Genomic DNA, 25,187 nt, shown 5'->3' with positions numbered 1-25,187 from the left:
TCACCAGCTGAAACTCGCTCCTCCGGCTGAAGGCTTCCCGGATGCCACAGTCCCTCCAGAGCGCGCTCAGGGCAGGGACGTACAGCTGGAAGGTGGCCGGCTCCACAGGCAGTCCTGCTTTGTTCTCAAAGGCCATGAGGAACATCGCATGCTTTTCGTTCTCAGAATACTGCCATGGGATCCCGAGCTTGTCTCGTGCATCAACAAGAACCTTTGAGCCCTGTGAAACAAAAGAAAGAAAGAAGGATTTCATTGTGCTCCGAAGACTAAAGCACAATGGAGAACCTCAATGTGGGCACTGGCTGTCATACAGCAGGAAACTCACAAGCTACCAAGTTTGTAACCGGAATCGGCCCTTGGATCATCTGGTCAGGGCACAAATGTCTCAATTCCTAGGAACACGACCGTACTGAGACGTGTATACACACCACACACAGGTTTGCCTTTTGCTGTCAATCACGTGGAAAGGTCTAGGAAGGGACACAAGTGAACGGGAGAAGTGGCAAAAAACTGGCAAAACAAACATTGGAAAATGAACCTGAACCATGTCAGAAAAAGACAACGTTTGAAAACAACCACCACTACTAGTACTGCCGTTATCACTGAAATCAGACAGCTACTTAATACCAGGATACGATTGCATGTCCCAACCAAAAACGAGTGGAGAACATGCAGACACAGGCAGTCGTGGTGTGAGACAGGAAAAGACTAAAATGTGACTCAGACCAGTGGCCGCCCACTGACACAGGAGCGGGGGGAGCACGGGCTAAATTTAATACCACCATTGTCTGTGATGATGAGAAACGACCCTTCATTCTTTTGCTTATTTCCTCAAGGTTAAAAATAAAGTGGGTGTTTTCTGCCTTTTTCTTACCTCACAGACAAGGTCAAGAGGATGGACAAACAGCCTACACAGAATCAGCCTTAGGAGCAACCCAGACTGTCCCAGTGATAGCGGTCTCATCTATGGCACCGTCCTCAGGTTAGGGCTTCAAATTAGCAGCACAGTATCTACTGAGTTCATTCCTGAGTTCTCCTGAGGGCACCACCGATCCTAGGGTGAGCAAACAATGGGGGCGGTGGGGGGGACCCTATCTGGAAAAGACTTCCTGGGCACAGAGCAGGCTGGGGGACCCAGAATGATGGTCCCCGGCACAGAGAGCAGCAGGACATCTCTGCCCACTTGGCACTTTCTTAAACAAACAACCAACCCAGCTTCACTGGACAATGAGTCACACAACATATAATCCCCCCGTTTACAGTGTACAACTCACTGGCTTTTAGTTGGCAGTTATCCTAAAAAGTTTCCCCGTTCCCAGCACCCGGGGCCTTTTTCATATCTCTGCTGTAGCATCAGTTTGGAGCTTGTCACTTCCATTTCTGCCTTGAACCACTGGCTTGAATGGTAACAGTGACCAAAGAGAGTAGCTGCAATCTCTCCTCCAGACATGGTGGGCCAGGGCTATCTAGTGAAGGATGTCCCTGGAAGTTCCCTCATCAGGGGCCACACTCATCTGTCATCAGTGACATGTCCAGTCCTACTGACCCACCAACACATGTTCAATGCCTCCTTGGGGCAAAGCACCAAGCTTGGCTCTGGAGGAAAACAAAACAGTCATGAAGCAGTGTCTCATCTACAGAAATTCAGAATCTGGCTAGAGAGACAGATTGTGAAGTAAAAAGATTAATACCCATTCATGATAAAAATGCTCAGAAAACTGGTAGAGAACTTCCTGAACTTGATTAAAAAAAAAAAATCACTGGCACAAAACCCTACAGCTAACATCATAATTAACGGTGAAAGACTGAATGCTTTCCCTCTAACACTAGGAATAAGACAGGAATGTCCACTTTTATCACTGCTATTCAAGATGGTACTGGAAGTGCTGACAGTGTAGTGAGGTAAAGAAAAGAAATATAATATAGATCAGAGAAAAAAAACAAGACTAAGCCTTTTTGTAGATGAAATGATGGTCTATATAGAAAATGCCAAAAAACTACCAACTCCTCCCCTCCCCCCAACAAACATACCAACCAAAGAAACCCTCCTAGAATTCAAGTGAGTTCAGCAAGGTCACCAGATATAAAATCAACCCACAAAAGTCATTAGTCTTTCTATATACGAGCAATGAACATGTAGAAACTGAAATTTAAAATGTAATTACTATTAACAATTACAAAAAACAGAGACATATTTCAGTATAATGTAAAAAAACATGTATAGGATGTGTATGCCGAAAACTACAAAAAGATGAAAAAAATTAAAGATCTAATAAATGGAGGACATACCATGTTCATGGATTGGAAGCTTCAATGTAGTAATGATATTAATTCTCTCCAAATGAATATATAGGTCTCACAGAATTTCTATAAAATGCCAGCAAGATCTTTCATGGACATAGATATGATTAATCTAAAATTTACATGGAAAGGCACTAGATTAGCTAAAACAATTGTGAAAATGAAAAAATTAAGTGGGAGGAATCACTTTACCCAATTTCAAGACTTATTATTATACAGTTACAGTAATCAGGACTATGTGGTATTGGTGAAAGAATAGACACAGAGATCAATGGAACACGACTGAGAACCTGTGATGGTACCACACAAGTATGGTTTCTGTAAAGATCCAAAAGCAAGTCAACACCTTTTCAACAAATGGTGTTGGAGCAACTGGACATACATAGGCAAAGAAAAAGATGAGAATCTTGACCTAAACCTCACAATGTAGGAGCCTGTAAAGCTGCGGACCATGAGAGACTATTTGTCACCCACATATCTGACAAAGGATTCATATTTAGAATATACAAAGAACGCTCAAAACTCAACAGTTAAAAAGATAAACAACCCAGTTAGAAAATGAGCAAAAGACCTTAGAAGATGTTTCACGAAGAGCATATATAGACAGCAGGAGAGCAGGTGAAAGATAAGATGGTCAACATCACCAGCCATCAAGAAAAGGCAGATGAAGACTCTGATATCACTACACAACTATTAAAACAGCAAAAACATAAAACAGTGACAATACCAAATGATGGTGACGATGCAGATATCTCTCATACATTGTTGGTGGGGATGTAAAACGGTACAGCCACTCTGGAAAAATAATTGTCCAGTTTCTTAAAAAATTACACACACACTTCTCATAGAACTCAGCAATTTCACTCCTGGGCATCTACCCTGGAGAAATGAAAATTTATGCCCACACAAAAACCTGGGCAGGAATTCACAGCAGCTTTATTCCCGAAAGCTCCAAACTGGAAACGACCACAGCTGTCCTTCAACAGGTTCATGGTTAAACTGTGGCGCCTCCGCCATGGAATACGACTCAGCAATAACCAAGGACGAACTACTGGGACACGCAGCCACATGGATGGACCTCAAGGAAATTATGTTGAACGAAAAAAGCCAATCTCAAAGGTCACATAGTATGGGTTTCTGCTTGTGTGACATCCTGGAAATGACAAAATTATAGGGATGAAAGATAGATCAGGTGGCTCAGGGAAGAGGGACGGTCGGGGCTGTGTGTGGCTGTACAGGGGGAGCAGGAGGGAGCCTCCGTGTGATGGAGACTTCATGCCATGACTGCAGAGGAGGTGCCACAAACATACACGTGGTAACATGTCAGAACCACACACACGTCGGACCAACGTCGATGTCCCGGATTTCATATTGCACTGTAGTTACATAAAACACAACCACTGGGGAAAACTGGGTGATACTTCTCTGCGCTATCTTTGCAATTTCCTGTGAACCTGTGATTATTTTTAAAAAAGTTTAAAAAAAAGCGTTAACTAGCAATCATGGCAATATATGTACTAATTACATGGTGTGGAAAAGGTAAGGCTCAGAAAATCCTAATTGGAGGTGAGTCTCTAACTGAGCTTTTGAAGTGTGCGTTAATTTTGACAAGTGGCAACAGTGGGTTAGAGCCTATCCAGAAGGGAAATATGACAAGTAAATCCTCAGCTCTCCTTTCTCTTCCCCCGCCATTTCTGCCTCCCAGTCCTTTCCATCTCCCCACTTTCTGACGACATCATGACAAACTGCCACCTGCCCAGAAGGACAATATCAAAAGGTGCAAGAACCCAAGAAAAGAAAGATGCTCCATATTCTTCACATTATGCACAACAAAAGTATCTGAGCATAGAGAAGGTAGAAGACATTCCTCTGGTGAGACTGCTGGCAGAAAACCCTTTGTGCAAAGCAGAGAACGCCTTCCTGCCCGCCCAGCTGCCGCCCCCTGCCCCTCATCATTAGCCCCCCCCACCATTCATAGTGGCCCTGCCCATGCAACTCGAATGCAGCAAGTCTGGTCTGACGCACAAGGTAGCTCTTCAGTGCTTTTTACACATTGAAAAGGTCAGCTTCAGCAGGAGCACAACCTCATTCACAAGTTACACTGAGCCCCTGTGCCCCAAGGATGGTCCTTTTCGTATGTCGGAGATGAAGGCAGGGAACCAGAATGGACTCAGAAAGCCTGAGCGATCACTTACCAAGACTGCTTTTGACGCTGCGCAAACCAGACCTTCCCGAATCACTACTGGGTGAACACAGGTTTGGTTTAAAAAACACTGGTCTACCCCAAAGCAGCCCGTGTTCCCACTGCATGCTGCCAGGCTGGCTGGAACTGGTCCAAATTAACTTCACCCAAACACCAAGTAATTCTCTTTAAAAATCCAGGGAAACTGGTAAAACTGTTGACAAACTCTGAATTATACCAGTTAGCTATAGTCCATTTTCTGTATTTTATTCACCTCATTTGAAGGAAAAAGGCATCAAGAAAAACAATGTCTCTCTTTTGCCCTTTTAAATTATTCTAGTCAAAAACTACTCTGCCAACTGTGTGCTGAGTACCCAACCCTGAGGACTGGGGGAGGGTTCTGCTCTGGGACATCTGTTTCGCATGTGAGTCCACTTCTTGTGCCTTTGGGGAGAGCGCCTGAGGTCTTTGGGGAAGTGACATTCACGTACTTCTGCAGAGCTCACGGTCATACACGTCACCATCATTATAGAGTCGCTAGTGTCTTCAAAGTAAGATACAGCCATAGCAGGCATAGAATAAAAAACATCTTGCCCCTATCCTTTTCAATAAAAGACGAATTTCCCAACACACAAAAACCAAGAAAATCCTAAAATCCATACATGCTCAAAAGAAAAAGAAAACATTTAAGGCCGAAGACAATTTACTTAAGTCTTGTTAGTGGCTATGCGGAAAGCCTTTCTTTCAGGAACAGTGTTACTAAAGCATTAATTCTCTCCATAACCATACATTCATACACTCAAGTCACCCAAATATAAACAGTTAAAAGTCTTAAGCAGTTTGATGACTTCATCTCAATACTATGTAACACTTTAAACTGCTCAAAGAACACATTTTTTAAGACAACTTATAAATCCAGCAATTTAAACTTCTAGTCAAAGAATAGATCCCCTTGTCTGCTGGGGATGTAGGTTTGGGGGTGGGGGGTTCGGTCTTACTGGACGAAGACCAAAATTTGCAAATCCTGTTATCTCCTTTCAAAATACATTTTGTTAGTTTAGCCCCTCATCAGACCAACTTTTCTTAGATTAGTCATTCCTTACTAAAATCTTCCCACAATAAATACTAAAGCTACGACATAAAATGCGAGTAGTGGAATTAGCTTTCTCTATAGAATGAAACACATGCATTAAGACCCTTGAAGGTTCTGACTGTCCACCCGATTAGACAACAGCACACAGACTTGCAAAGCTCTGGGTTTGTTTTGAAGCCCACTAGGCTGAGTTGTTTGCCTCTGGCCACCATCCAAATAAAAGGAATGTGCCAGATATGTAAACAGGGCACATTTCTTGAAGTTAATGAGTCCAGCAGCCAAGGCAGATGGCTTCTCTTAGTTTCTCCCGAAACCTGAAGTGGAGGATACCTTCGAATTTAGAGGTCGGAGGAAAAGTGAGAAAGGAAAGCTGCAAACAGACAAATGGTCATCAGAGCGCTGGTATTCTTATGACAGCCTCTTCGTCTAGTCCCCACCCCTCTACACTTCCACATGTGAGCTTCTGGGAACAAATGCATTGTTCTAGTGGAATAGGCCATTGCTCACCATGTCACCTGTCTAGGAAAATGCTTTACCTGCAGCTGGACTGAGGGCTTGGCCTCATGAAAAAAGAGGTGCCAGCTAATGGGGGAAGCCCAACAAGGTGGCAAAGGTGGTGCCTGCTCTGGGAGCTTTCGATACAACACAGAAGCGACCAGAGCGTCTGATGCGCAGGCCAGAGACGAACAGCATCACTGGAGGTAGGAGGGTGTCGCGGGCAGTCAGAAATGTCACCATCGGTGAGAAGCACGCTAAAGCCAGACTGTGACGAGCTGAGAAGTCTGGCATTTTATTCACTAAGAAGTAGGGAATAATCAAAGGACCTGGAAAGGAGTGTGACAGTCCAATGCTCAGTCTCCAGACTCAGTGGTGGGAAGGGTGGCTCATGGGAAGGAGCGAGTGAAGGTGGGGAGGGCAGTCAGAAGGCGGCTGAGGCTCTCAGTGAGGAGATGACCCAAAAGGAAGATGAGATCTAAAAGCAAGAGAACAGAACACACCAGATATGGGGGTCAGAGTCCGCACAACCAGAAGACCACCAGCCAGTTCTCCACGTGGAGCCCAGAGGAAGGGCCGGCTCGGAAGGGGTGAGATTTGGGTAAATTAATGACAAATTAAATTTAATGGGACAATGGGAAATCCAAGGCAAAATTTTTAGTAAATAGATGGAACTATTAGAAAAACTCTGGATTTGTAGGCCGTGCATGGGAAACGCAACCATCATCACCAGCTTCTGTGTGTTTTTTTTTTTGCTGAAGAAAAGGTTGGTTCTTCTAAAAGTTAAAAAACAAAAAGAGGTGCTGCCGGTTAGCTCAGTGGTCAGAGCGCGGTGCTGACAACACCAAGGTTGCCGGGTCAATCCCCACAGGGCCACTGTGAGCTGCGTCTTCCTTAAAAAAAAAAAAAAAAGAAAAGAATTCAACCTCGGTTCAGAATTTCTGAGATCCCCTAAATTGGAATGTGGAAATCCACGCTAAATTTTAGAACTCCAGAGCCAGCCAACTGGAGACTTGTGAAATCAGCCCGGAGCCAAGTACAGATCAACTTCCTTCTCTTCTACTCTTTCAAGTGTCAGGCAGGAAGCCTGGGATATACTTGGGCTAAACGTTTCACTAAATGTTATAAAGACAAACCCTGGTACGAGGGGAAATGAAGACTTCCTGTTAAGTACAGAAAATATGAAAGAATTTGAGAAGAAATAAATACTAAATATTATTCCAAGGGAAAAAAAAATCCCATATAAACACTACAAACAGGTAACATAGTTTAAAGTGCTAATTCAGTGTTTTCAAAATTCAAGTCAGGACCCATATTGTGAAATAATTTAGTAAGCATTTAAAAAGTAAAATATAATGGCAAATACCTGCATAAATTGTAAATAATAGAGGTAAGTCAATGTTTCATAGAATTTGTTTTAGCTTAAAATATGTATCGATCCATATGGATGACTACGTACGTGTGTGCGTGTGAAAACACACACACGCTTCTGATGGTCAAAGCATCCGTTACTGTGGATTGTACTTTGATAGCCCCTGGGCTAGACTCTTACAGAATCTGCTGGGAGGTTGGCTGGCCCTTTCTTGTGCTTCACCACCTCAAATCTAACGGAACTGGGCTGAGTGTCACAAGTCCCAGTAGTAATGAGGTGGGTTTGGGGAGAACTGACACCAGAGCGGAAACAAGCTGTGTGAGGAGGTGTGAGAAAATTGTGCAATCAGTGTCCTTTGAGGATAGTGTCACTGGATTGTTTGGATGAAACGCAATCCTGGCCACTGTCAAGGTCATCTGAACTACAGTGTGAGGCCTGGGCAGCACAGGGCTGCCACACATTTCCCACGAAGAAGACACTGACGAGCATCAGCAGGTCCCACTCCCGGTCGAGCGCCTGTTGACTTGCCCGAAGATCAGATGCGTGGAGTTCCTGGTGTACCCCGTGAAGTACACAGTAGAGCCCAATTCCTGAATAAATGCCACTGCTTCCAATGTGATCCAGCTTAGGGCCTGGACATAGTGTAGTAAATAAAGGCTCAGAGGACACAAAAATGTTACCCTTCCGCAAAGCCTCTCAGCCTGATCAAGCCGCCGAACAAGCGGATGCGGACACGCACAAAAGTCATGCTGTTTCAGAGCAGCTCCAATAACATGTCCCCAGGTATCACGCTAAGTACGGGCCAGGTGAACAATACTGTACTAAGTGCTTAACATCCACCAGCTCATTTCACCTTTGTAACACGGTGAGGGGAGTAGTGGTGTGCCCATTTTACAGATGAGGAAACTGAAACAGTCACACAGCCATTAAGTACGACTGAGTGATTCCAAAGCGAGTGTTGTTTTAATCTGTATACATCCATGGGTATATGTGGGGAGATGAGGAAGTGAAGAAAGAGACAGGAGGGAAAGCTGTCCTGTCTGCTGCCTGTTTCTCACACAGTTAACAGCAGGCACTGAGACTAGAACCAGATCTGAACTGACCTTTGAGGACCGAACATTTCTGGTATTCTCTAGAATGTTTAAAAAAAACCCAACAAACAGTAATCAAACCTAGCACTACGGGATATGCTGTACGCCCAGCTAAATCAGAGGAAATGTAATGGGTTCAGATCCTACTTTACAAACAGTGAAAAACCTTCACTCATATATATGCTATCTTAGCAGCACAGAATTAGAACACGCTGCTCTGTCTGAGAGTGGCTACTGAGCAGTGGCTACGTGGCCAGTATGAATTGAGATGTGGTACAAATCCACACTGGATTCCAAAGACTTAGCATGAAAAATAAATGTAAACATCTTTTAATTTCTTTATATTGATTACATGTTGAAATTATAGCATTTTATCCAAAATATTTTGCATTACTAAAATATTAATCTTACCCCCTTCTTACCTTTCTCAATGTGGGTAATTTAAATGTCATGTGGCTCACGTGACACTTATGTTGGACAGCCTTGCTGTATGGGAACATTTCTTAAAATTAAATTTCTTTCTGATTACAAAAATATTTTTAGTGTAAAAACAGAGGAAACAGAGATGCATAGAGAAGAAAATTAAATCCTCAAAACTATTATAATCTAGAAATAACTTCTACTAACATCTTGGAATGTTACTGTCTCATTCTTCGTTGAAATTCTCTTTCTTTGTGTGTATGTTATTATTTATAAATCTTTAAAAACATTTCTAGCAATGTATCATAAACATTTTTTCGGGTCACTAAATATTTCAGGATTGCGAGCCCTGTACCCACTGCACGGGAACCCAGCATACCGGACGTGCCACAATGGAGCGTGGGGTGTGAGCAATACTATGAGCCCCCATGTGGACACGCCTGCACACGTCTGACTATCCTCTTGTGACAAACTCTTAGAAGTTGAATTATGGAACTGCTGGGTCAAAAAGTGTGCACACGTTTTTGAGGAGTTTGATAAATATTACCAACTGCTCTCCAGAAAGGCGGCACCAATTTACACACTTACATTTGGTAACTTGTCATTTCCCCCCTTATTTTTTTAATTGGTTTGTTTGCTTCACTAAAATTGTCCTCTCGTAATATTTAACAGTCATATCCTCAAACCATGCTCTAAGAGAAATCACAACTGGCAACTGAAAATGAAGCAAATTTAGCATATGTGTACACTACAGACAACCCAAAGTTAGAGAAACAGAAAATTGATAGGCATTTGGGTTCTAGACTTCAAAAAGCTTTTATATAAGCAATTCCTCTTTTCTCCTAAGTCCTACTACTAACAAAGATTAATAAATAATAAACTAAATGAATTAATAAATTAATGACAAATAAAAATAAATTAATAAAATAATGTTAGTCATTAATAATAAAAATGCTTGAATCTCCCAAACATGTTTGAATTCCTAAAGTCTCTTGCTTTCAAGCAGAGGATGAGGATTAGTCAAGGCTTCCAATAAAACATTTCATATCAACGCATAAAGAAGAATCTAGAACATGTGGCCTGAGTTCTTAGAAGTTTTCAAGTCAGGAGCACCTTGACCTGATGGGAGCGTTAGCACCAATTCTTGTCCGTATAAACACATCCTTTGAAGTAATGAGGCAGTAAGATACGATGTAAGAAGGAAAAAAGGAGCCTGGATGACACACCAGCTTGCTCCCCGTCCTCACTTGTCCCCTCTCAAGCATCTGGTGGCAAGTCTGAAGCTGGCTACAGGACCAGGGAAGTTAACAGAAGATAAAAATGACCACTGCACGACTCACTCAACAGACCCAGTGGTCACACAACGGCACCCGCAATGCACCCGGATGTGTCTCTAAATTCAGTGCCAGTGCCAGGCAGACGCGCAGTGAGCGGTGAAGACACTGCAGCACTTCCGGTCAAGTCCGGCATAAACAGAATCCGGTCCAACAGAGACGACGAAGAGCTCCTGAGACAAGCCCAACGCTTCCTTGCCCAGAGGAGCTGCAGCAAAACAGTGCAAGCACCTGAACAGCCTCCTGCGCGCGGGCTCTCCCCTTCATTCTAGGACTCAGGCCACTAAAACGAGACACTGCTGTTGAGCACCTGTTTTTGTGGACTGGCCCAGGACAGCTTAGAGAGCCCCAAGTGAAAATCTGAATTTACGCTCAACCAGCACTTGGAAAGGGGCGAAGGGCTGGTCTTCATAATTGTCAGTATATATCTCCTGAATCGGTTCATACATTTCCTTCTCACTCACGCCCCACTTCCTTCTTTGCATACAAAGTGGACATTATGTGGACGTGACTCCGCATGGAGCGGCAGTTCAGTAGCGGATGTGGCCATGTACGGGCTCTTCTGCTACCATCTGCCTTTGCAAAACTGACTTCAGTACCCTCAGCAGGTCCCCAAGGCAGGCACCAAGAGACGCACCTGCCTTGGGGCCCACGCCTCCATCAGCCAACACTCAGAAAGGGTCCTGGGGGCCTGTCTGCACTGGACTTACACCTCACTTCCCACAGACCTCTGCCGCAGGAACTAAGGAGCCCGCAGGGGCAGGGAATAAATATCACGGCTCCCCCAGCATCCGGCTGTCAGCAAATGCTGTCCACGCTACCTGCAAAATTGACCTACAACTGGACTATTTCCTGCCACCCCCACGGAAATCGCTTTGGTCCAGCCACTGCCATCTCTCACCTGGATTACTGCAAATCTTCTAATTGGTCTCATGTCTACACTTGTTCCCTTCTGTCTATTCTCAAAGTCAGCTCAGAGCACTCCTCTGCGCAAACCCTCCCTTGGTCCTTCGAAAGGCCCAGAAGGCCCGATGTGACCTGGCTGTGCCTTTTCTGACCTTACTTCCTCCTCCTCATCTGCCCTGCCTGCTCCACTCCAGTCACACAGCCTCCTTGCTTCTACCTGGGGGCCTCAGAATTGCTGGTTCCTGATGCCTGAAACCCCTTTGCCCTAGAAATCCACCTGACTCACTCCCTCAACTTCTGAGTCTTTTCTCCAATGTCAGCTCCTCAGTGAGGGCCTCCCTCGGCCATCTGATCCTAAGTTGTAGCCCTCTCCCACGCCGTGGCTTCACCTCCACCCCTTGCCTGCCTGACTGCTCTGTTTGGTGCTTAGGGAAGCTAGCGAACCACCCTACACTTTACTCAGCTATCTTGTTTATGATCTCTCTCCACACTGGAATGCGAGGCCTGTGAGGGCAGGATCCTTGGTCTGTTTCGCTCGCTCCCGTATTCCCCGGGCCCGGCACACAGTACGTGATCTACTGGCTGATGGGATGAATACCCGGGTCTTGGGTAACTTATCTGCTACACAAGGGGACAATCCTTTCTTTCTATCTCTCAGGCTGCAGTGAAGATACCTGAAGGCACAGAGATGGTTCTCTAACAATTAGATTTGCCTTCTATCAAAGCTGATCAAACAGTACATAAAACAAACATCATTAGTCATTTCAATTTATTTCTCACTGGAAATCTCATCACATGAGGAATCGTCATTGAGGTTAAAAAGTTCATACTGGCTCATACTTTATTCGAAAGCAATTTAGTTGTATAATAGGTCTGGAAATTCCTTTGAAAACTATCTCCTTTTCATATGTCAAAGATAAAAGAAAAGCCTGTTTACAGGAAGAATTCAACCAAAAAGACAGCTCAACTTACTGTAGCAAGTAAATTAAAACTGCAAAGTGACTGACGAAGTTCAAATAGAAGCCATTTTCACAAATGTGTAGTCCTTCTTCTCAGAGTATACAGAGTATACGGACGCTTTTACGATACATAAGATACAAATAATTCTTTAAATGAATTGGGAGCAGCAGTGCAGTATTATGCTTTCTCCCAATCAACAGATACCATAGGTACAACCCCTTTCTTGTAGGGAGAAGGTTTGATATCAGATAGGGATCAACCCCAGGAGAGGATGTGATCCCCATGAAATAACTAGCTTAATTTTTCAGGGCAACGAGTAAGATGGTAATAAGAGCAATAGGAGTATCACCACCGCCACCACCATCACGTTGTTTTCTTTGGAGGAATTCAGCTCGGGATCCTATTAATAACAACAACAACAACCGTAATAAAATGTCGGATCCCAAACAACAGAAGCCGGCAGTCGCTGGCGAGATAATAGAACAAACGGGGAAGCAGAGCCTCAGGAGAGACCCGATTCACAGGACACGAGGCAGCGGCGGCTTGCCAGGCAGTCGGTGCAGACACTCAGAAGAAACAGACTTTTTGCATAGCCAAGGGAGGGACTTCGTCTTCCAACAGCAAAAGGAGATCAGAATTTGGGAAAGAACACAGACTTACAGGAAGCCCAAGCCCCAAGCCCAGGGCTGGGCATGAGTGGGAAGGGGGGGCTGGGAGTCAAGAGGTGACTTCAGGCCCTGAAAGGAAGGCTTGGCTTCTGTTCAGGGCTGACGACCGCTCACACCGGGCGCCCAGCACCACGACTGTGATGGAGGCCAGTTGCTGGGGTTATGCCAATGTCCCTGGAGGACGGAAGGGCAACAGAGCCAGAGAAATCCAGGTGCGCCAGCCCGTAGCGAGCCCAGGACGACCAGAGGTGGTCCCATGGTTCAAAGGCATAGGCGCCTACGCCTGCTGCTTTCCTACTCCTCAGACAGATGTTACGCAATGACGATTAAAGGAACTGACCCAAAGCTCGTTCACTGCAGGCTTCTTAAAAACCTACTGGCCTCTAGCCCTCCAAGTACAACCAGTCCCTGAGTGCGTGCCTGCCTTTCACAGATGAAGACGCAGTGAGGGAGGCGGTGCAGTGGGAACGGGTCCTGCCACAGGCTCCCGGTGAGCAGTCCTCTCCAGCCAGCGCGGCCAGGGGCCTGCCGGTCTCCAGGCGCCGACACCACCCTCCAGCAGCACACATGGAACCCGGGCTCCCTTCAGCTGGACTCTGTCGGCGACGTACAAAACTGCCTGGCGGCCACAGCAAATACCACTGTCCGCTTCTTAAAAGGCACCTTCTATCAAGCACCAGGTGAAAAGTCATATTTGGCTTCCATGTCAAACTGGGGGAACTCTGACACGTAGCACATGAAGCATTAGTGATCTGGAGTGTGGGGGGGCTTCCCGGAAAGTCTCCCTAGTAATGCAATCGTACAACTTGGGGAGAGGCCATGGCAGGTTTTCAAGCGCGCGGCAGGGCCGGCACCTCAGACTGCTCTTCGTTAGAGGCCTGCAAACCAACTTAATCCCTTTGTTATGAATCCTATGAAAACGCTACTTTCAGTTTTCAAGTAAGTAAGCATCCCTCCTTCAGGGCCCACATCTGCTTCTCCTCAAAATTATGATAAATCATTGTCAGTGCTTTTCTTAGCTTACTTTCTTTTTTCTTTTTAAGCTACGAAGACACTCAGACCTTGGTAGTTTGCTAGAACCCGGGGACTTCACACGTCTGGTCTGTCATGCCCAACTGCTACGACTGTGGTCTGCTGAAGCTACTTGAATACACATTTACCGTGTTTCCCTGAAAATAAGACCGGGGCTTATATTAATTTTTGCTCCCAAAGACGCATTAGGGCTTATGTCCAGGGGATGTCCTCCTGAAAAATCACATTAGGGCTTATTTTCCGGTTAGGTCTTATTTTCGGGGAAACGCGGTATCATGAACTTCAAAGTCCATCGAGACAATGTGGGGGTGGGGAAGTACAGAAGCAAACAAAGCCACCACACCTCTACCTTTAACTCATACTAATGCTGCTCAATGAAATACAGTTAGTCAACATTTATACACGGGTTTGGGTAAATACATATATGCGTATAAAATCAAAATGACCTTTAAAATATAACTGCTTTATCCCCAACAGTAACCTCCTGTTACAGTTTGTTTTGTTTTCTAGCTCTAAGATGAAACAAAGTTTGAAAATTATGTTTATCAAATTTGATGAAACAAAATGCTGTAGGATCTTTTCCATGTTTTTACTTATTTAAAAAGTAGATGATCATATGCCCACAGTACAAATTTCATCAGGTACGAAAGGGAACCAGTGACAGTTTCCCGCCAACTCCCATCCTGCTGCTTCCGAATGCTCCCACAGAGGACACGGCAGTTCCCAGTCAGTGAGGTGTTTAAAGGGGTCAGGGCACTAAGGAGACACCTGTCCGCTGCAAGAGAAACACGCCTTGTGACAGAGACCTACTGTATCTACTGCACCTCGAGAGGAAGCAGCTGGGGATGAAATGAGTGACTCAAAGTGAGCGCCAACATGGGAAGAATGAAACATGCCTGAAAGGTGGGGCCAACCAATGTGGGAAGGAAAGTTAGGATGGAAACGAAGGCAGTGGGCTGGGGTGAAGTGCATGGCTGGAACTAGAAAATGAGGAAACCCTGGGGTTCATGAGAAGAGTTCCAGAAAGTCAGGGAACTGCCTTGCTCCAGCAGTGCTGTGGGGCGAGCAGAACCAAGGGACATTGAACCCCCCCTCCCCCCGCGGTGCTCAGAACAGAACAGAGCAGACTTTCAGTCCCCACCTGGCCCCCTGATTCACGCACAGCAACATTTATTTTTAAGAATCCCAATAACCTGAATGAAAGACAATTAAAGACACCAGAGTAAAGAGCCCTTTCTACTCTGTCCAAGCTCACCAGTAAAGCTGGAGTCACAGACCAAGACTTTCGGGATTTCTTTTGCAAACATACAGTCTTTATTCAAACGTCACCTTCTCCGTGAGGACTTAGCTAACCATCCTATTTAGAACCACCACCCACCACCAAACTGCTTATTTCCTTTTCCTGCGTTTTTCATGGCCCAGAGTTTCACAGAACTTCAGAGTTGACAGGAACTCTAAAATGTGCGGTGTCAAATCACACTCCAGATGTGAATTCCTTACGGAAAACAGCCTTCCATAAATGTTTGTCAGCCCATGTGTGACACCTGCGGGAAGGGATTCCCTGACTCAGCCTGTAAGGCCCCTTCCTGCGCTCTCCCACGGTGCCCCGGGCTCACCTTCACACAACGAATGGTGCGACGCGTTCACCATTTTATTTTGGACGCCTACCACGCCCTCCCCACCATATGGGGCGACAAGGAAATCATTTCTGTCCTGTGGCAGCCTCTTCCGCCCAGTTCAGTTCATCCAGCAAAGCCACAGGTGCCAGCACTGGGGGCGGGCCCGAGGACACGGCAGACACAAGACAGACGGGCCCCTGCCCTCGTGAAGCACACATGCTGGGGGAGCAGAAATTCGAAACTCAGGTCACCAGAAAGCCAGTGAAATGGCGCAGTCCAGCCCCTGGGCTCGTCCTCTAAAGGAACTCAGCTCTCGGGGGAGGAGGCCACTGTACCTGGGTTGTCTGCGAGGGCCGCTGAGGTGCCCTGGAAGCAAACGCCAAGGACAGGAAGGAGCTGGCCACACGGCAGTGGCAGGACAAGCTTTCCTAGTGGAAGGGAAGCAAAGGCCTGAACTCAGCATTTCTGAAAAACGAAAAAAAAAAAAAAATCAGCCAGGCTACAGCTTGGGGAGGAAGGGCTGGGAGCGAGGGTTCCTTCAGCTGTAGGTGCAACACAGTCACTGGATCACGGGATTTCCTGGATGTTGTCTGAAAACACGAAATATAATTTAGGAATGGGAGAAACTGAATGTCAGAGTCATTTTCTCAATCTTCCAGAGTTGGATAGGGCACTACTGGACGGCATGGTGACTACAGCTAGTAATACTGCGTATTTGAAAGTTACTAAGACAGTAAACCTTAATAGTTCTCATCACAGGAAAAAACTTGTAACTATGTATGGACGTTAACTATACTTATTGTGGTGATCATTTTCCAACATATGCAAATATTGAATCATTATGTTGTACACCTGAAGCTAATACAATGTTACATGTCAATTATACTTCAGCAAAAAAGAAAAAAGAAAGTTTGCCAGAGTAGGCTCAGAAACAGCCATTTGGGAGCTTGGCCTTTTGGATTGAGCTTATCCATGTATAACAGGCAAGACACTTCCTGCTTTTCCCACAATCGGTCAGGATGACAAACGGAGGATTCTATGTTCATACGTCCTCAGCACACAGCAGCGGGATGTGGGTAGAGCAGAGACTTTAGGAAGTTGTTTTTATGTTTGTGGACACATTCAAAGCTCCAGCATTCACCTGTATCGAGGTCACCTGAGGCTGCACAGCCCCCACGCGGAGCTCTGGGAAGCGGCCTATGACTCAGCCTGGCTCTGAGGCAAACAGCGAAACCTCCCTTTGTTATGAATGGGTCCCAACTGCATGATCGCTCTATCCAGGAGCACAATGAGTGTCTGCCCATGCCAGCCTCATCCCACCTCCCAGAGTAGAGTGGGTACTGCTCTGCCAGGACAGGCAGGGCTCCTGGCCCCAGTCCAGAACTAGGCACTCAGCCCGCTCATGGATGGGGGGCGGCAGGTCGGCAAACTAAGGCTGCCACCTCCTGATTTTACCTGGCTTGTGAGCTAAGGATGGTTCTTAGAGATGAATATTGGCATTTGATTCTACGGTACGAACACTGACTTTGAACTCCAATGATGCTAATGTTATCCCTCAAAAGAATGCCACTCTTGTCAACAGTACACCTGCAGTACAAAAATTGCACAGTCAGCCCTCCATATCCATGGGTGCCTTACCCACCGATTCAACGAATCGCGGATCAAAAATACATATGTGTGTGTGTATATATATATATAAATTCCAGAAGGTTGACCGTTAAATGATCCAGTGTACCACCCATTTGCATAGCATCATACTGTATCAGGTACGGTAAGCAGTCAAGGCGTGACCTAAGTAGACGGGAGGACGGGCAGGCTACAGGAAATCTACACAGAAGGGACTGGAGCACCTGAGGTTGGTGGTACCCACGGGGTCCTGGAACCAATCCCCCGCGGATTCTGTGGGACAGCTGTATTCAACATGATGATGTTTTGGACTTCATCAGTCAGAACTCCATGGAAATTTGTTTTTCTCTTGTCCATGGGTACCTACATACTACCCTTGAGATGCTTCCCAAGCCACAGTCTAAAATATGACTCTCTGGCCATTACAGAAAAAGGCTGCCGACTCTAGGGCTTTGGCTTCTTGGCTCCACAGCAAGTTTATCTGAGGTGAAGAATCCTCGTGAGTGGGTGGTGAGCGTCCTCTCTCCACAGATCAGTGCTTCTCAGCCCTGACTGCCTGTCTGAAACATCCTGATGCCCACACTGGGCACCTCCAAAAGCTCCAGTGTCTCTACCACCCGATGGATGCCGGCCGGAACCAGGAGGGTAACACACTGGCAGGGAAGTCACGGGTGACAACATGTTCCCAGAGTCCCAAGTCCATGGCGAGTCGGTCACCTTCGGATCATCTCCTCTCATTAATCACGAGTTCTATGTTCTGGATTGGCAGCTTATCTTAGAGCCTTGCTGATCCTGAAGAGTCGGCCCTCCCCCTCCCCCAGGGCTAATTCCCTCTGAGGCAAGCCCACCGACCCAGAATCCACACCCCGAATCTATCTGGCTTTTACAATCCAGGGCCAGATCCTGGGCAACCAGGGGCCACCCTGTAGCGGGCGCCTCCCACACTGTCCAAGCCTTAGCTGCTCACCCCGCCTCATCCGCTCCCTCCCACAAAATACCCCAAAGGCTCACGCCCACGCCTCTCCACCCCCTCTGCCTCCTGTGCACCCAAGTGGCCCTGCGTGGAATGCCCTGCCTCCTGTTTCTAGGCCCATCAGTACACACTTCTTCCTGTGTGACAGTCATTTCTGTGTCTGCATCTGTCACTCCTCTACTCTCCGTAGCACACGTGTGCAACAAGTCCCAATATGTGTACACACACACACACACACACGCACACAGTGAATTCTTCATTATCTGAGTAAGGAATACAGTTTTCCAGGTCATTTAACAGCTGTGTTAACAAAGACTTCCCAAGATGCAGTATTGACAACACTGGCAAAGCTGGGACTGCACGAACGGACCCAACAACTCCATGTCAGAGAATATAGTCCAGCGACACCTGGCCACGGGCACTGCAGACGTGGACAGGGACACACAGTGCTGCTCGCACAGGAAATGGAAGACAGCCTAAAGGTGCGTCAGTAGGGGACGGATTACATATTATGGTAATTAGTGTGATGGTTAAAATGAACAAACTAGGTCTCTATGTACCTACATGGACAGAATGCAAATGTTATGCTGGGCACCCAAGCCTACCTTTAAAATGATATATTCGAAATGTCTATAAATTCCTAAGAACACATGAAATATATGTGTTGATCATACATATACACATAGGTAGTAAAAGTACCAAAACACAGACTGAGGGGCGGCCGGTTGGCTCAGTTGGTTAGAGCGCAGCGCTCATAACACCCAGGTCACCGGTTCGATTCCCACACGGGCCAGTGAGCTGCGCCCTCCACAACTAGACTGAAAACAACGACTTGACTTGGAGCTGATGGGTCCTGGAAAAACACACTATTCCCCAATAAAAAAATTAAAACAAACAAACAAAAACAACAAAACCCCCCCACAGACTGAGTACACATCAGATTCATGACAGTGGCTGCCCTGGGAGAAAGGTCGTAGTAACACTAAAAACGAAGCCAGCATTACTTGAAGCCCTTGCTATGTCCGGGCACAAGTCTGGCAAGCATTATTACCTCATTCAATTCTTAGAGCATCCATGAAGTAGGTACAATTATCATCCCCATTTCACAGATGAAAAACAGGCTGGCCGATGACAAAAAAGCCACTCCCACTGTTCCCAGCGAATCAAACCAGAGCCATAATGTGCCCAGCCTGCAGCCATCCTCCAGGTGACCCCCGCTCTCACCAGGCACACACCCAACCCTCAGCCCCGTCACATTCCCCACTGAGGGAGGACACAGAGTGAGAAGTCAGACCATTTCACTTCTCCAGGAAAACCTCCCGATGGCTTCCCGTTGCCCCAGTTTTAAGTGGCAAATCCTAAGCAAGGTGCATAGGACTTTGTGTGACCCCCCCCCGCCACCCCATCTCCGACGACTCACTCTCCCAACCCCTGCTCACTCAGTTCTCCCCACACTGGGCTGTCTGCTGTCCCTGTGACCCCAGGCACGCCCCGGCCTCTGCAGTCACTGTCCCCTCTGCCTGGAGCAATGTCCCCCAGAAGTCAGTGTGCTTTGCTTCCTGTGCGACTCTCAGCCAGCTGCCTGTTCCCACACCTGCTCCCACAAATCATCTGTGATCTCCTGGTAAACTGCCCACCGTGGCCTCTTCCTTATAACCTGATAAAGATGAAGCTGCAGCCACATCTTAACATAAGACAAAATTCCATGGGAATCACTCACCTTCTACAAAAATGGTATCTAAGCGAAAGATGCTACTCAGTGATTTTCTGACCGATGTTCTGCTTATTTCAGGCCTGAGAATTTTTGTGAAGATCTTAGAATACAGATATTTTACAAAGACGAGCTGGGAAACTAATCAGTCCGGTCTCTCCAGCTTTTCTGCAGAGATGAGACTCGGTGCCCAAGCGCTGGTGCTGCCTCAGACAGACCGACCACGTGCCCAAGCCCGCCCAGCACACTCCTTTCAGGGGCCCACGAGGTAGTGTGGGAGCAAGGATGGCAGCTCCAGCCGATGCCATACACAATTCACTAGAGTGATGAATAGAGATTTGCTTTTATCAGCCACTCATAGAACTCCCAAATTGTATGAATGACTCTATATAAGGAAGCAAGGCTGGTAACGCCCCGCTACCTAACTAGATGGCCCCAAACGGAACAATTCACCTCTGAACAATTTCCCCAGCGCTAACGGCTAATCCTCTAGCTGTCCTATTTTCTGAGCCCTCTGCTCTGCTCTCCCCGCCACCTTGGCAGAAGAGCTGGACACAATACAAGGCAAGCTGTCTTCCCTCCCCTGACAAGTCCACAGCACAGGCCTGGCGGCCAGGAAGCACAGCCTGGACCATCTTCCTGCTACTGAATCACGAAAAATTGTTTGTTTGTGAGGTCATCAAAGTTAAAATTGGGTTTTCAAGTTTTCAGACTTTCTCCTCAAAAAGTATTTATTCATACATCCGACAAACACTCGAGGGCCCACTATGTGCCAGCACCAAGTCAGGCCTTCAGCCCACGGGTGCCTGAGCCCAGGCCCCTGCATGCCCGCCCAAGGCTGACATACAGATGCACTGACTAGAACTATGTAAAAATGTAATACACACAGAAACAAAGAAGATTCAGGTCAACGCCCAAATCCAGCTAAAGAATGTTAGATTGTATTTACTCAGCTTTCCTAGGCTCTGTTTTTATAACTTTATACTTAAATCTGCAAATTCTGACACTGCTCTTGGAAGCTACTCTTCCTTTGGGATGTTCTCCTTTGTAGGTTTTTGTTTGTTTCCCCTCCCCGATTCCCCTGGGACCCACCTGCCTGAACCAGCACCATCAAGTCTCCAGTGACCACGAGTGGGAATCTAACTTATGGCGCTGCAGGTCTGACGGCATGCTCTCACCTCCCCAATCTAAGCTGGGTTTTAAGGTGAAAGTTAGGGACCTGCAAAGGAGTCAAACAAAATGCAACATTCGCAACGCTCCCAAGCCCCAGGAGGGTCTGTAAAAACACTCCTGAAGACACCAACTAAGAAGATGCCTCCTGAGTGTGTCATTGGGAGGTCCTCGTGCTCAGCCCTGGAGCCCACGCTCATCGGCAGTCAACACGGCTCAAGAGACCAGAAACCGTCACCAACCACTGCTATGGCCTTGACACAAGGATTTTAATTTCTAGTCACTTCCATACATTATTTGTAACAACAACAAAAAAAAACCAGTCGGGTCTGAGGCGTGTATGGCGGCATTTGTGGACGGGTCTTTTCTGCACTTTCTGGTCCACACAGCTCAGACCGGCCCCACACACCGAACAGTCCTTCCTCCTACTGTGTACACTACACAGTTAAACCCAAGGGACCCGTTTCTCTGTAACTACGCAGTGACAAGAGGGAACTACTTCTATAAAAGGGATTCTTATCTAACTGAAGCACTGACAGCAGTAAGGGCAGTGTGTCCTGAGCCTGCAACTTCTGCGAGCTCACGCTGAGAACGTTTTGATGGTTTGGGGGACCGGTACTTGGGGAAGGGGGTAGGAATAGAGGCTATGAAACAGAAGAAATGAGAACCCTAAAAAATTAGGTAATTATTTCTTTGGTCTTTCAATCATGCTAATAAAAAAACCTCTGCAAATTTAGAAAAACAAAACTGTTTTGGAAGCGGCCTGCTTATTACTCAAAAGAATTAGCCCAATTCATTCAACAAGCACTGAGGAAAAATCTGTCACAAGGCGGAGTATAGAGATAATCCAAATGAAATCCTGAACTTCAAAGGACCTTGCATTCTAGTAGGCTACACACACAAAATTAAGGAAAGAAACAAAAAAATTTAAAAGCTTTTTGTAAACACAATAAAGTACAAACTATATATTATAGCTATACAATGCAATGCAAAAAGCTGATTTTGAGGAAATAAAGGACAAGCAGTAAAACTATGTGGAGAAGGAAGCAAACCTTTTATTTTCTATAATATATGTGCGTTCTAGAAAATAGGACGCAACGTGACCGTGAACCCTCCTTGATCAGAGACCAATACTTACTGTATTTTGGTGAAAGGCATTCTAATGCCCGCGTTCCCCTCCCCCCAACATTTATGTCTTATACTCAAATTGTGGACCTTAAAACAACAGCCCACCCGTTTTCCGGCTACACAGGTTGCAGTTGTGTATCTTCTGGGTCTCACAAGTCAGTACCTTCAGAGCACTTCCAGAATCTGACCACTTCTTCGGGTCTCTACACCTCACGCCCTGGTTTCCCCCGAGGGACAGCAGCCAGTAATGCTTGAAAGTCTAAGTCAGGTGCTGTCACTCTGCTGGAAACCAACTGGAGCCCCTGGTGTCTGCGCCTTCTCTGCCCCTATCGGGGCGGTTTCCTCACTGGCTCCCAGCTGCCCTAACAGCTGGGTGTTTCCTGTGTGGGAAGCGCTCTGGTGTCTGCATGGTAACTCCCTGCCTCCCTGCATCCGCTCAAATGTCACCTCTCTCCAGCTACCCCCTCCGTCTCCCTCCCTCTGCTCCTTTCCTTTTCTCCACAGTGCTTCTCACCGTCAGACGTTTTAGAGAAGGTCCCCACACTAGCATGTCAGCTCTGGGAGGATGGGGACTTGTTCTGGTTGTTTCTGAGGCATCCTAAGGACTGAGCACACAGGAGGTGCTCAGTAAGTCTCGGCTGATGAAATGACTTGAGGGCCGTGTGGTACCCATCCCACGCTGTCATGTGACAAAGCAGGCCCACTGCTGGCAGCGAGGTTGGTCCAGGTTGTTAATATTACGAATCACACTGCAGCCCATCCTCGACATCCAGTGTGGTCTGAGGCACAGCTGCAGCACAAACCTCCCCGGGAGTCTCTCAGGCTCTGTTCCCAGCCCTCTGAACTGGAATCTCATTTGCACAAGGTTGCCAGGTGCCTCCATGCCCAGGGTGGAGCGAGGAGGCAGCCAGGACGCACAATGTGGGAGGCTCATGTCCAGGTCATCCGGAGCAGCGCCAGCACCCGAGCAGGGCCTTGCGGGGACACAGCCCTCCTGACCAGCTTTCATCACCAAACTACCCTCAAAAGAGAGGTTACACCCTAAGTCAATCCAGGTTCCCGACAGGAAATTATATGGCACACTCACATTAGGGACTAATTACAAAGGTGGGGGAGCACAGGAAGGAAACTTGGGGGATAAATACCCTCTCACCTCTGGCCAGGACTCCCCACTGGCCAACCAGGAGGCCGGAGAGAGGACCTGGGGGACAAACTGCAACCACTTGACACATGGCCCCACCCACAGCACATGAGGACGCTGTCCCGCTTCCCAAGTTGGGTGCATTTTCATATTGTATGATAATATTAAGAAGCCAAGTCAAGGAAGCAGTGCTATGTGAGTCCAGAAATCCGGGGTCAAACATGTATTAGGTTGGTGCATAAGTAACTGTGGTTTATAGGGTTAAAAACAATTGCAAAAACCGCAATTACTTTTGCATCAACCCAATACATTAGGAAATTACTGGTGGGTGGGTGAGTAAAAGAAAACGAAGGACACCAACTTTTCATCATATGTTGTAAATAATGTTTCCAGTTTGTTCAACTTCATGTTCTTTTTGCCGAACAGAATATTAAAAGTTGTTACAGAGTCAAAAAGATCCCCCCCCCCACCTCCTCTATCATTTCTGTCTTTGGTGTCATAATTTGAAAGGCCCTTCTTATCCTGGGATCATAATAGTATTCATCCACATTCCATTCTAGTGTTTTTATGATCCACTTTTTAACATTTTATCTTTAATCCTATGAAACAATATTAATGTACTGGAAAGGGATCTAACTCTATTTTGTCCTAAACTATCAGCCATTTTCACAGCACCACTTACTCAATCATCCATCTTTCCTACTGTTTTGAACGCTTGCCTTCCGGGTACCCTGAAGTCCCAGGTTCGCGTGGGTCTGTTTCGGATGCTAACCTACTGCAGTGACCCAGTCCGTCTCTTCCTGAGCCAGCAGCATGCCGCTTTCATTATGGTAGCTTCATAACGCTTTACTACTTCTCATGATAACGGCCCCCAAAACACGGCATTTTAAAGAGAATTTATTAGTTATTACCACACATTTATTCATCACACAAACCTTAGAATCATTCTGTCAAGTTCCAAGAAAAATAAATTGGGATTTGATTGGTATTGTGTTCAGTTCATAAAGTGGCATTTTTACCATAACAATTCCTACACACACACACACACACACACAACCACAATCCATTTTTTCCAGTCTTTTTATGTTCTTCAGTAAAGTTTCCTGGCTTTCGTCATATGTTTTACTCACTTCTTGCTTATTCCTAAGTATTTTAACCTTCTTGTTGCTGTTATGAATGGGATATTTTCCTGTTACAGGAAATCACATGCATGCACACACGTCCACACACACCACACACAAACATTTATTTTGTGCCCAGCCACTCCTGGAACTGTCTTTAATTCCAAGAACTTTTTGGACGATATTTTTGATTTACTCCTTATGTTAACTTGGTCCCTTCTTTTCTAGTAGCTACACCCAACTACTTCTTCTGTTTGTCTTTCATTTAACTGACCGGGACGCCAGAACATCACTGAATTACTAGATGAGCAGCTGACGTGCTGCAGTCTGAAAGCAGACTGTCCGCACAGGAGGTAACCTTCCCTCAGGCTGACACATCTCAGGCGCTCTACTTGCTAGACATCTGTACCTGAATATTAAGTGATCTCCTCTTGGATCACGTCGTTTATATAAATTAGGGTAAGTGACAGGATCAATGTCAAAACTATTTGGGGGAAAAAGTCAAAGCAAGGAAATAATCGCCTGAGTATGAATGATAAAAAACAATACAAAATCACTATTCGTGTTTATTATGATACCAGGGGTGCCAAAAAACTGCATACACATGACTTGTATTCAGCGTATATCGAGTATTACAATTTTAATAGTTTATTAAACTGCACAGTTTAATAGTTTTTTCCTTTCTTAAAATGCGTATACTTTCTTTGGCACCCTCTGTATATTACTAATTAACTATGAAAATATTGGACAAAGTTTTTTTAGAGGGCTCAATCCAAGATTTAAGTCTTTCCATCTCTGTACTTCAAAAACACCTACATGTAAAACACTCTCCTTATCCCCAATA

The 25,187-nt window shown here is 46.1% G+C and overlaps 1 protein-coding gene across 2 annotated transcripts in view; it reads right to left on the bottom strand.

Moving 5' to 3' along the window:
* GNA12 (G protein subunit alpha 12) overlaps positions 1-25,187 on the bottom strand; it is an 85,269-nt gene that overhangs the window by 35,009 nt on the left and 25,073 nt on the right. For both annotated transcript variants that reach the window (XM_033096485.1, XM_033096484.1), the window contains exon 2: positions 5-220. In XM_033096485.1, coding sequence (XP_032952376.1) covers positions 5-220 — 216 coding nt within the window. The remainder of the gene's footprint in view (positions 1-4; positions 221-25,187) is intronic.

This window comes from Rhinolophus ferrumequinum, chromosome 24 (assembly GCF_004115265.2).
Source record: "Rhinolophus ferrumequinum isolate MPI-CBG mRhiFer1 chromosome 24, mRhiFer1_v1.p, whole genome shotgun sequence".
NCBI lineage: Eukaryota > Metazoa > Chordata > Mammalia > Chiroptera > Rhinolophidae > Rhinolophus > Rhinolophus ferrumequinum.
Note: the sequence above shows the minus strand (reverse complement) of the source record. Positions and strands in the feature narration are given on the sequence as shown.